Source organism: Alexandromys fortis, unplaced genomic scaffold (assembly GCF_014885135.2).
Source record: "Alexandromys fortis isolate MF-2015 unplaced genomic scaffold, M_Fortis_MF-2015_v1.1 scaffold_0, whole genome shotgun sequence".
Classification (NCBI taxonomy): domain Eukaryota; kingdom Metazoa; phylum Chordata; class Mammalia; order Rodentia; family Cricetidae; genus Alexandromys; species Alexandromys fortis.
In genome coordinates, this window is record NW_026067949.1 from 11352977 (window position 1) to 11365851 (window position 12875).

General features: G+C 39.9%; 1 protein-coding gene across 1 annotated transcript in view; it reads right to left on the minus strand.

Annotated features, from left to right (window-relative positions):
- Ppargc1a (PPARG coactivator 1 alpha) overlaps positions 1-12875 on the minus strand; it is a 94154-nt gene that overhangs the window by 21208 nt on the left and 60071 nt on the right. Inside the window, exon 6 of the mRNA XM_050149625.1 lies at positions 7247-7304. Coding sequence (XP_050005582.1) covers positions 7247-7304 — 58 coding nt within the window. The remainder of the gene's footprint in view (positions 1-7246; positions 7305-12875) is intronic.

Here is a 12875-nt window from a genome sequence, read left to right on the forward strand (position 1 = left end):
TTCAAACGTCTCTGCTAACAAACTCTGCAGCCTAGAAAATAGGAATGTGTCACTACAGGCAGCCCCAGCAGCAGGTGTCACCAACACTAGCATTTTCAAGGGTGTTACAGGAGTCACTCAAAGCAATCCATGTGTCGGGACCTAAGAATCATGGAACAGCCTTGGTTGGCATTTGTCTGCAGAGAATGCTGCAGGAAAAAATACAAGTGGTTCAAGGCTCTTAGAACAATCGAGAATCTACCCTCAGGGCAATGTTTTTCGAAAAGTGATATGACTGAAAATTTTGGCAAGGGTAGGAATGACATACATAGAGAATTTTGAAATAGGATGGGCCCAGCTGAACACAGGGACTCAGAGCCCCTCCACAACTCGACAGCAATGAGTCTTTGTCTCCACAGTTCATTAACTCAGTAAACCATGGCTAATGTAGGTATAATACATTCTTGTAAGCATAACTGATACATTCTGTCTAAAATATGGTTCTGCAATGGAAAGCTAAGTGCAACGCGACTCTAAATATCTCCATGCCAGGGGACCATTGTGTTTAGAGCACATCGTCACTGAGGGCATGAGACAGTAGGACTAAAACGATTCCAAACTTCAGCAGCTAACGACATAAAAAACAAGTAAGAGAAGACAGGGGCATCTACGGGTTGGTGCCTTGTCTGCCTAGCTACAGAAAATTCCGAAGCCAGGATAGACTAGTCTGAGGCCTAGTCGTTACCTCAAAGTCTCACCCATGAATAATAAACTCAATTCATTCTGTCCTACTCAGGAAGAATCACTAGGAAGCTCCAGTGTCCAAGAAACTTTGAAGGAGGGCAGGCCGCAGTTCAAATGGTTTTATGCTTACAAGGGAACATTTTAGTTTACAATAGATTTTCTATTTAGGAGGATGGGCAAATGCTATTCAGCAGAAAAAAAAAATGGTTTCAAGTCTGTTAACAAGCCTGGGGTGAGACTTAAGGCAACTGTGCATTTCAAGGGGGAAAAATATTGCTACCTTGCTGGAAAAAATATATAAATATGTCAAGAACCAAGTAGGTCACAGAGAGCCACATGCAATTTTGATATAAACAGAAAGACACTGTCTTGTTCTCCTACTTGATGATAAAGATGCAGAGGAAATTAACGTTTTCACTTAAAGGAAAATTTCTGGTTCAATCTTAGGCAATTTTTGCATGCTGAGTTAATTGTCTCCATGGAGAAAGGTAGGGGCAGCATTCTGAAGGATGGATACAGGCATGGCCACTCTTCCTTTGGGCACATCTGAGTCCACAGGAGCTGGCTTCATCCATGTGCCCACTCTGCTGCAGCCGAAAAGCAGGAAACATTTTCCTGCATAAAACTTCTGTGCCATAGAGGTGCACGCTCTTTTTGCTCCCTCCATTAGAAAGAGCATGGCTTGTTTCTAGACTAAGAAGCTCCTATTCCTTTTCTTCCTCATTTTGTTTAGACTTTGTATCGCTCTGTGTAGAGATTTTTGTGTAGAGATTTCTACCATAGGCTGGCTTTGGTTACCAACACAACACACATTTTCAAGTCCCCATGCTCAAAAAAAGAGATGTCAAGTTCCTGAATAGTTGCTATTAGAGTCAAAGACGCTCGTAAACTGATGATGGGGACAGGGGAGCTGGCTCAGCCGGCTATGTGCCTATTGCATATACATGAGAACCTGAGTTTAAATTAGCAACCTGGTGTGGCAGAATGTACCCGGAACTCTTAAGTGATGGGCATCAGAGACAAATGGGTTCCTGAAGTACATTGGCTGGAAAGCCTGGCCACATCCATGGGCCAGTTTCAGGTTCAGTGAGAGACTTTGTTTCAAAAACAATAAATAAATAAATAAAAGGTGAAGAGAGTCTGAAGAAAGCCATCTGAACCTGACCTCTGGCTTCCTCATGTGCCTTCATCAGTGTGTACCTTCACACACATGTACACACCATCGCTAACAAATACTATGACACATATACACAACACAACACACACTCAAACACTAATGGTGAAGTAAGCTGAGTACGTGCCAATAAGTAAGTGCCAGTCAAATAACCAAAAGAAATGACCCTTGCGGAGAGACCGCCATTCAACATCCAGAATCAATCTACATAAATCTCTTTATGCTCATCCAGTTTATGACAAGTTTTTTCACTTCTAATGATTCATATTGGGGTGGCTCAATTCATCTGTATGTACTGCATGTCTCTGAATTTGTCTTTAAAAAAATGAGAATCACATCAGTTTTCTCCAGAGAGATCATGAGGGCTTTGTAGGACGCTGCCTAGATTTAATTGTCTACAGGTTATTTTGTTTATTTTCATTTTTGCACTTTCTTTCTGAGTAGTTGGTCTCACATGTCAGTGGCCCAAGAGCACTTAGGAGTCTAGTTACAAATTTTTAATGAGATGGTTCCCGGACCACACGCTGGGAACCAAGGTCTTTGAACATCTGTGTCGCACATGGCCTTTACTCCAAATATCTGTGTTTTGACTGACAGTCCAGATGTATAAAAAGAAACCCTGAACTTCAGAAATGCCAAATTAGGCCACTATAAAAGAGAGACTAGCTCTAAAAATACCTCGACTATCTAGGGATTTTAAATATAGAAATTCTTTTACTCTTGAAAATTTGAAACCCTTGTCCCAGGATCTAAGTTCATTATTGTTTAAATAAATGGTTTTCCAATTGTTCTTGGATGTCGTGATTCCCTGATCATACTTCTTCTCAGTTAAAGATAGTGTTTTTTTTTTCTACAGATATGAGAAGCTCTTGCCACTAAACAGACATCCACAGCGCACCTACTGTGTGCTACATGAGGGTTGCTGGTATTTCAAGGACTCCACCCCCACGGACAACACAGCCGCTTTTAATGACGAGCTAATTCTTCTAGCTCTGAAATAACTAAGTTTTGTTGTAGATATGCTTAAAGTGGGGGGCAATGTTCTGGGGGAAACGAAATGTGTGCTGTGATGTTGTGACGGAAGCCGGCAGGGCCATGAGTCTCTGCTCACATCACCTGATGAATCCAACCCTACTCGCTCATCAGATGGCAAAGAGTAAACTGTTAGTGCGTGGGAGGGTAGGGGACATATTCTAGATAATTCACTGTCTTTAGACTCTTTACCGAAATCCCCAAATTCAGAGAATGCCTGTGACCCAGAATGAGAGATCTCAGGAATGACAGACTTTCTATCACCCAGTGCTTCATTGAAAATCTATTTCCAAATACAGTTGAAACCTAAGGCAAAATAAAGGAAAGCAGAAGCACGAGGGACTTTTTTTTTTATTATTTCTTTTAGTGTTGTGTCAAACTTTTAGGCATAGCTGATGGGACAGGTTACCCCCCTTGGCCTCTGAATCAGCTATATTTCTCTAACCTGGCTTGCTCTGCCCACAGTGTCTTCCCCTGTGGTCCAGGGGAGGTCAACACCCAGTTCCTTAATGCTCACTTCCTTTGCTCATCTTTCCACTAATGGCCGGACTCTCAATTTCAGGCCACAAGCCTAAATCAACAGCGCTAATGCCTCCCACAACCTCTGGCTCCTTTCCCGTGTGTTGATTTTTCTGGGGAATGTGTACATTTTGGTGTTGACAGTACAAGGTATATTCCATGCTCTCTCTTGAACTTAGCAGGTTTTGACAGATTTATGTGAGGACAGATGGCCATTACAGGCTGAAGGCTGACAAGAGGCAGTTCCCGAGCATTGTTAAGACACTTGCACAAACTCTCAGCAGTGCGGCTCCGTGCAGAATGTAATTCAGACTATAGCTTTTTTATTGCTGCCTATTTTCTTTTGTCAAAAGAGCCTGCTGTGCAGAGCAACAAATGGCTGCTATTACCCAGAATGTAATGGGTGTCAGACAAATCACGTAACACAAACAATCAAGAGTATGTAGGTCATATTTCAACAGAGCACAACCTTAGCAATATTTATGATTACTGCATTGAAATGTGCTCTATAATAAACAAGTACCTCTACATCACTCACACTTCTGCACTGCCGATCTGGGAGAAGTGGCACACACTTCTCCAGTCACCGCTCCAAACAGCCCTCCTTTTATTTAAAGGAAAAAAGTCAGAGGCGAGTTTTGTTTTGCTTCGTCTTTCATTACGTGCCATGAAGTGTGGTTTGCTTTGAGCAGCTCTCTTCGGAGTTTGTTTGTTTAATTGAATGACTCTAAGAAACCATGAAGCGCCTGCCCTGTCTCTTGAGCCCTAGTATCCACCTAAATTCTACAGGACTATTTTTTTTCTTACCTTTTTATGTGCACAGTTTATAACCTGGTTCTGAATGTCCTGTCATCTCTACAGTTTACTTCTGAGTTAACTTAACAGGATTTTCCTTGGGTTGTGTGACAGTTTAGGGTCTGAAGGGAAAACACTGGGGGGTAGTGCAAAGACAAGCAGGTCTTGTCTTTCTCAAGTATCCCAGAAGGTCAGAAGTAGAAGGGCCTGTCAGGAGAAGGAAGAGAAGGCTGGGACAGCAGCTCCTGCTGCAACAGCTGCTCGAGTATTGGGCTGATCTTGGTTCTTCTTCTGTCCTCCATCTCTCATCCATTTGGAAGAGTCACTTGTGCATCACAATATCCACCCACTAAAGTGCTAGCACTTGGCACGGTAAGTCCTCCTATGGATTACCCTGGTTCTCTAGCGGGCATTCCTCCACACTGACTGGGAATTCCCTGCCTAACAGCACCGATTACTTTGGATATCAATCATCCTGTTAATCAGGGATGAAATTGACTTTGCAGAGAAGTTTCAAAACTTTTCCTACAAAAAAAAAAAAAAAAAAACTAATACTCCAATTTTTACCTGTGGAATTCGAAGCCACGGTTATTACTAATTGTCCTGTAGGCACTTTCCCACAGACCTGAGGCTGTGAACCTGGAACTGCAGTTATCCACTGCCAAAGCTGGAAGCTGAGATGGGGTGGGAAGTTACTTTGTTATCCTTGGCTTAAATACCCAATGGGACAGTATCATTTCCAGGAAAGCAAACAGAGGCAAGAGTGAGTATTGCAGACCTCAGGCAGAGATGAATGAGGCTGGAAATAGAAGCTAAAGGATAAAACACCTGCTAGTCAGAGTAGCCAAAAAACACCCTGGGTCCCAACGTCTCTTTATCATGGATGCTTCCTAAATAGGAATGGATTAAATAACCTGCCAAAGCCACTTCACACTTTCCTTTTAAAAATTACATGTATGCATTTTTAATGTATGCATGAGGTGGCAATTGGGTGTGTGCGTGTGAGTACTTGTATATGGATATGCACAGATAGGCATGTGAGGGCGTTAGAGGATGAAGGTCAGAGAACAACACACAGGAGTTGGTTTTCGCCCTCCACCACAGGAATCGCAGTGATCAAATTCAAGTTGTCAAGCTTAGCAACGTGTGCATTTCGTCACTGAACCATCTCACTTGCTCACTTCCAATATTTCTGTAGCAGATTTTGGTCTTTTCCTGTAAAACTACTAGCTACTGTTTATATTATGCTTTTGTCTATTTTTCTCAAGGCTTATCAAATGCAGAAGAAATAGCTATCAAAAGAACATGAAGCATATACACTGTCAATGTTTGTTTTTAAAAAGTAAAGATTCTTCTTTTAAACCAAAAATTCAGAATTGGAGAAATTAGGAATTAATTTGTTAATTGTGTTTCTTTTAACCACAAGTTCACTAAATGAACATTGAATAATGGATTATTTAAACCAAACGAAAGTACTCAGTTAAAAACAAATGGCATCACAAAATGCAGATGATAAGCAATCATGGAGAGCCCAAATCCCAAGAAAAACATCTATAGCAAAACTGCCACCTGTAGATTTGGGGATCATCATAAAAGTAGAGGCAGAGAGACAGTAAGAGCCTGAAGACCAGGTTGACTGTTGCAGCTCGAGTCTTCTGGCTATGGCCTGCATGAATCCATGGACTTCAAACAATGTGGCTGTCTGCATACGACCTGAATGCAGGCAGTGAATGGCTGCTGAGGGAAGTGGAGCCAGGTGTGTTGTTTTCCTCCTCCCCCTCCTCCTCCTCCCCCTCCTCCTCCTCCTCCTCCTACCCCTCCTCCTCCTCCTCCTCCTCCTCCTTCCTTTTCTTTATTTTTCAGGGATGAGACTTTAATCCTAACTGGTTAGCCCTAAATAAGGGCAACACAGCTTGTAATATGTGTGTGTGTGACTGTGTGTGTGTGTGTGTGTGTGTGTGTGTGTGTGTGTGTGTGTGTGTAATATATGATTACATTAACTACAGAAGGAGAGGACTTGAAATTGAGAGGGGACGGTTTGGGGAGTAGTTGTGGGAGGGTGGAAATGATGCAAATATAGTGTACTCATTTATAAAATCTTCCAAAAATAAAATAATAACAAATCAAATTAGCCACATGCCCATTCCATTTAAAACAGTGTAGCCAAGGATATGTGAACAGAGGGAAACGTGGGCAGAACCCAGTGGTCCCAGAGGGAAAAGACAGTGGGTTATCCTGTTCTGCTCACTTTCTTTATCCGTTATAAAGCAGCTCCGTCACTTTCACCGTGTTGATCGTGATAATGAAAACATTTAAGCATTTACATAAAAGCTGGGGACCAGTCATTTTGGTCCCTAACCAAGCTCCTTCATGTCTTGTGTTTCAGACTATCACCTTGTTAAGCTGACATTGCTTTGCCATTTCCATTTCAGACACAAGAATGTGTTGGTAGTGTCTGAAAAATTTCCATGTGCAATAGATTTAAATACCTTCTGCCAAAAGAGCATTCTCTTTTCTCTCCTCCTGCTTTACTAACAACAGCTATTTTGAAATCAAATTAGTTTTTACACCTGTAAAAGAGAAGAGCTTATTTTTTCTTTATCAGTCACAACAAGCTAGCTTAGGACAATCACAAGGAAGTCAGAGCAGCTGGCAATACCTAATAAAACCAACTCCCTCTCTCGCTCCTCCTGCCTCCCAAAGATGTTGCAGATGGGGCACACACATTATTCTGGAGATCTTAGAATTCTGTCGAGTCTTTACATTTCCTCTTGAATGTTTGGGGAAATTCACTAACAAATTTTTAGAGTAAAGTAAAAGAAGACAGGAGGAGGATGCACACAGAAGCTTCAGATACCATCTCTGTCTCTACTAAACAGAATAGGCATGTAGATCAAAGATCAATGAATCAACTGTGTGGATGCTGTTTCTACTCCATTCACCCCCTGCTGCACCTGTGGCAGACATCACTAATTGATCATGACATTCCCACTGAGTACAAACTTGGCCACAGAATCTCTCCCAACACATTGCTTCTGGCAGCCAATACCGATCAATGGCACTTTGGCAAGACAGAAGAAAACTATTTAACATAACAGATGCCAACTACTAGCTTTAAAATTCAGAAAAGGAATCTACACTCTGGTCAGATTTCTTTGAACCCAGAGTTCACCAGGAAGCTACTGTCAACATATAGCTTTTTCTTAGATAATGGAATGGGCAGAGAGTCAAAATTATATATATATATATATATATATATATATATTAAATGCCAGAGAAGAATCACCAGAGTTGGTGGCAATTGTAGAAGTAGTTGTTGACAGACTCTGAAAGATCTGTGGCTTACACCTCCATTTTCTAGACCTTCCACATGTACCCAAAGCAGTATTCATTCAGGGTTTGCAGAAGTGGAAGTAGGCTAGTGTGTGCCATAGAAGAAAAGAGAAAACATCATAGGTGAGATTGCCAGAGTCTGCAGCAGAGAAACCAGAAGTGTTAGAGACAGTTGAGGCTTGACACCTTGAGCAGCAAGGTGCACTGGCCTCCACAGAAGCTAATATGGACCGAGGGCCTATACACTATGCTTACGGTCATGCTCAGTCTCATTGAACACTCCCAGAGACTCCTGCACTAAGTGAAGCTTGAGTTTGTCTAGCATTGGTGTGGGTTTTGTATAACTTCACTAAGACAGGCTGTCTCTTTGATCCTAATAGCGTCCTTTTAATTTTATCTTTGTTGTTTATAAAGTGCTTAAGTTCAAATTGAGCTACATGCAGTTGCCAATTTTTGTAGGGCATGAGTGGTTAAACACTGGAATTATTTTATTCTGCTACATGGAGTACAACAGTATTCTCATTTAGTGGTTATGAATATAACCCAAAAGGTGAAGAATGACCAAGGATGCAGAACAGTCTTAGCAATTAAAAGAGAAAGAGAAAGAAGTATGGGTCCCTTCTTGTGGTCTCTTGCTGATATCATGCCTATGCCAAGCACAGTGCTATTGGACCCTTTCTTTGGCTCTTTGCCTTCTTGATTCTCTCCTTCCACCCCATTTCCAAATTCAATGCAAACACTTTCCTTTCTTAAGACGTGCTAAGTCAGCTGAGCCTACTAAAAAACCCAGTTCCCTCAGCCTTCTTCCATGGATCTCCTAGGGTATTATCCAATGACATTGCTTTGACACTCCTTCCAACCCTACAGTCTTCAACATTCTAAATCTTCTGTGAAAGCACTTCCTTGAATAGAGACGGGGTATCACTGTGGTTCTTTGATGATTCCCTTTCTCCTTTGTGGTTCCTATTGCGCAGTGTTGGCCATTGAGCAATGCATTCTACAGAAGACGGGCATCACTCACTACACAGAATTCCTTCTGTACCCACAATAGTGGCTGTCACTATAAAATTCTTCCTTCTATCCCAAATCCTCCTTTACACTAACTACAAGACTGCACCCTCTACACCTTTCAGTCCCTCCATGTAATTCCTAATTTCTTCATCTCAATTCCTTCTAGTGTATAATGCAATTTGATTACAGCTCAGCTGCCCTACAGTGACTGATATCAAACAACAAACTAAAAAACATCCTTCAGGCTCATGTTTCTTAAAGGTGGCAAAATATGATATATAATATGCTGTTTTTCTTTTGTGCAACTTATCAGTGAACATTCTTTTCTCGATAAGGTGTTAGACCATATCTCAAACTTGAGAACACTTACTTTATACCTCCTTTGACTAGATCCTGTTTTCAGCACTAGACATGGAATTGTCTCTATGTCTCATCCTGACTATAGTCTCACCAAAGCCTGACATATTACCAACAATGAGCAGAAAGGAAAGGCAATTATGGTAAATTTGTTTCCATTGTACAAATGGTCTTTCAGTGATGTAAAGAATGAAGTATTTTAATTAATAATATAAGCATCAAGTCCTTAACAGTAATAAATGTACTATATAAAATGTTAAAAATGTCTAGCATCTACAAAATAAGCTCTACCTACCTTTCCATAGAGTAGGCTACGAAAATCTCAAACTTGTAAGGAACTAATTTCAAACTAAGTACCTGGGATAGGGAGTGCTTGCCTAGTAAGTGCAGGGACTTTCCTTCCTCCTGAATAGTACAAGAATAGATACATAAGCTCCAGAGTGATGAGTCAGAGGTTAAGGACACTGGCCGCTCTTCCAGAAGACCCAGGTTCTAATTCTAGCGCCCCCAAGGAGTGGCTGTCAATTGCTTGTAACTCCAGACCCAGGATCCAATGCTCTCTTCTGGCCTCTGCTGGCACTGCACGCATGTAGTGCACAAGCATACATACAAGCAAAACATCCACCAAATAAAAATATAAAACTAAATAACATCTAAAATCACCTTCAAAAATAAATAAAAAAAGAAAATAAAGCTAAACGTTTTATAATACCATAACATCTTTAGTGGGATGACTATAAATGGTGTGGTGTGTTCATATTTATAAATTAGGAAGAAACCCTGGCATAAAGACATCCAGTATCGACCTAGATGTAATGAGGCATGGATGTCCCCCTTAGCACTAGTGGGACTATAAATAGAAATATCATTTTGCGAATCAATGTAGCAATGTATGTATCAGGATGCCCTAACATATTTAAATGCTTATTTTTGGCAATAACAACTATTAGGCATCTATTTTGAGAAAATCAGATTTTAAAATTTATGCACAAAGATGTCTCCCAGAGTGTTATTTCAAAATAGTAACATTATAAACAACCTAAACATTTAGAAATAAGCATTTGAGCAAATAAGTTTCTATTTACCTACTCAAATATCCTGATAATAGAATTTGAGATGGTACAAAAAATAGCTTATGTTAGGTGAAAACTTAGGCTCTAAAATTATATAAGTATTTCCTGACATATATAATGATTACAGTTACAAGCATCTATCTAAAGAAAACAATTCTGTGAATATTTTAATTTTAGAACTATGAGGACTTTTAGCTGGCTTGTGTCTATGACATTTCTAATAACCTGATAATCATTATACTCATAACAAATATCTCTTTAAAGTCAGGCATTGGTACATAACTAGAGAAGCTATCTTGCTCATTTCCAAAACAGAGTGCCTAACTGCACAGGTTCTGGTCTCTCTCAATTAACAGATCACTTTCAACTGTACGCTATCAAGCTGCACAGTGTTGTAGCTTCTAAAACCTGCTAGTGTTGTTCATTGGCCCATGGACTGTTATTAGATAAGACGATAAAGTTTTATATAAATGCACAGAATGTGAGTATGATCATTTGATTCTTTTAAAAGATACAATTAATGTAAATTTCTAGAATAGATACTGTCAAATTAGTGTGTGTTGTGTGTATGTATGTTTGTGTGTATGTTATAGCAAAGCATTGAAAATCACAAAAAAATCCAGAAAAAAAATGCACTCAGATTATCATTCCTCAAATAAACATGAAATAAAATTTGGAGAGCCTCATGACATTTCATTAGTTTGATTTATGAGAGGAAAGATGAATGAATTCCTGGTGAGCACACTGAAGCTCAATGCCATGCCCGCCGTCTCCTAACAAAAGTATGGGATTTGAATGTACATTTATATGTTCCAAGCAAAAGTTAAATGAAGAATATCATATCAGTTTTTCAAAGAAACTCACCAACTATTTGTCTTTGCTGGTCAAATAAGAAGGCCTCTCATACAGATAATATGTGCACACAACAGTTCTTCCCATTAAAGCATGTAAAGTATAACTTACTGAAGACATCAAGATAAAGGCTAGAGAGATGGTTCAACTGTTTAAGAGCATGTTCTGCTCTTCCAGGAGGCCTGAGTTGCATTCCCAGCACCCAAGTCTGGTAGCTTTCAACTACCTGTAACTCCAGCTCCAAGTGGATCCAACGTTCTCTTCCGTATTCCTTGGGCATCTGCACTCATGTGCACAAATCCACACTTACAGACATATAAGCATAATTTTAAAAACTAAAAGCAATTATTATAAAAAGAAACAAAGTTATGCATATGCTTACCAGTGAATGTATGCATGAATGTGTGCATGTATATATAAACTTGTTTGTATGTGTGTGTGTATATATAAATATATACATATATATATATCATCTGCATACACACACTATATGCCATGATATTAACTACTCTGCTGCTTGACCAAACCATGCAATCATGCAGTAGACCTTTGATAAGAAGGTAATTTAGCAAACTCAAAGTGTGAAATTAAACCTAACGACAATGACCATGGTGCGTGTAGGCACCACAGTTCTGCTTGAAAGCATCTTGTCTAACGTACTGTCCCTTTATCCTTATCAGCAATGGCCAGAGCCAAGGCCTTTCTGGTTTAGACCTCCTAAGACTTATTCTCTGGTGGATGCCAAGATGCTCCATTTACAACCTAAAACACCATTTACAACCAACTCAGAAACTTGCCTAGGAACTCTTCAGTTAGTCCAAGTTTTAAAGCTTCTTTGTCTCCATGTAGCACATGGACTAACTAGAGCAGTTCAGAAGTCTCAAATGCTCAAATGATGGAGACAAAGAAACAGATAATTCAACTATTCTATCTTCTAGATTCTTAATCTAAATGTAATTCACAACACTGACCCTTAAATATCTGTTACCAGAGTTAGAAAACTATGAAAAAGATAATGTAGATGTGAATATTACCTACACAATTTACCAACTCGAAATTTGGAGTTTTAGGGTTATTTATCCAATTTTAGGAAATTATTTTAACTTCTTGGAGAGATAATTAATATCAATAAAAGTTAATTATTTTTAATAGTCATAACTAAATAAAATCATAGAAAAGAAAGGAAATGACATTCTACTAAGGGGATTAAGAAGATGAATAGGAGGCTGGGCAGTGGTGGCGCATGCCTTTAATCCCAGCACTTGGGAGGCAGAGGCGGGTGGATCTCCGTGAGTTTGAGGCCACTCTGGTTTACAAGAGCTAGTTCCAGGACAGGCTTCAAAGCTACAGACAGACCATGTCTCGCAAAACAAAAAATGAAAAACAAAAAAAAAAAAAGAAGAAGGTAAATAGGAACCTTGCATTCACACTCGTGGTGTGGTTTAGAATGCAATTGAGTGGCACAAACCAGAACAGAAACACTGTCAAAGAATATAAAGATCTAGTGGATGCTGTAGAGAATTGTGGATGGGATGTGGTTTCTAGTGCCTCACTGGCTTCCTAGGTAATGGGCTGATCCCAGGTGCTTGATGAGAAACTGACCCAACCACATGTGAATTGGTCTCCTATGCTTTCCTTCAAAATCTTAGAGGAAGTCTCTTTGCTCCTATGTGCAATATCAAAATTGGCCATCAATTCAGGCACAGCTCATGTTCCCTTGGCTGCAGCAGTGGATGGGAATGAGTGTATGGGTGACCGGATCTCAGAAACTATATTGCATCAGGCAGCATATATTATACCTGAGCATTTTTAACTAGCTCTTTTGGTCTTGAAATCACTCACAGAGATCTGCCTGCCTCTGCCTTCCGAGTGGTGGGAATAAAGATGTGAGTCACCATCCTGGCTAATGATGATTCTTAAAATGCACTCAAGGCATCTTTCCTATTGGTCCTTCTTTTAATTGTTCCATTTTTATTTTTATGTAATTGTCTTCTCTTGAATTTTCA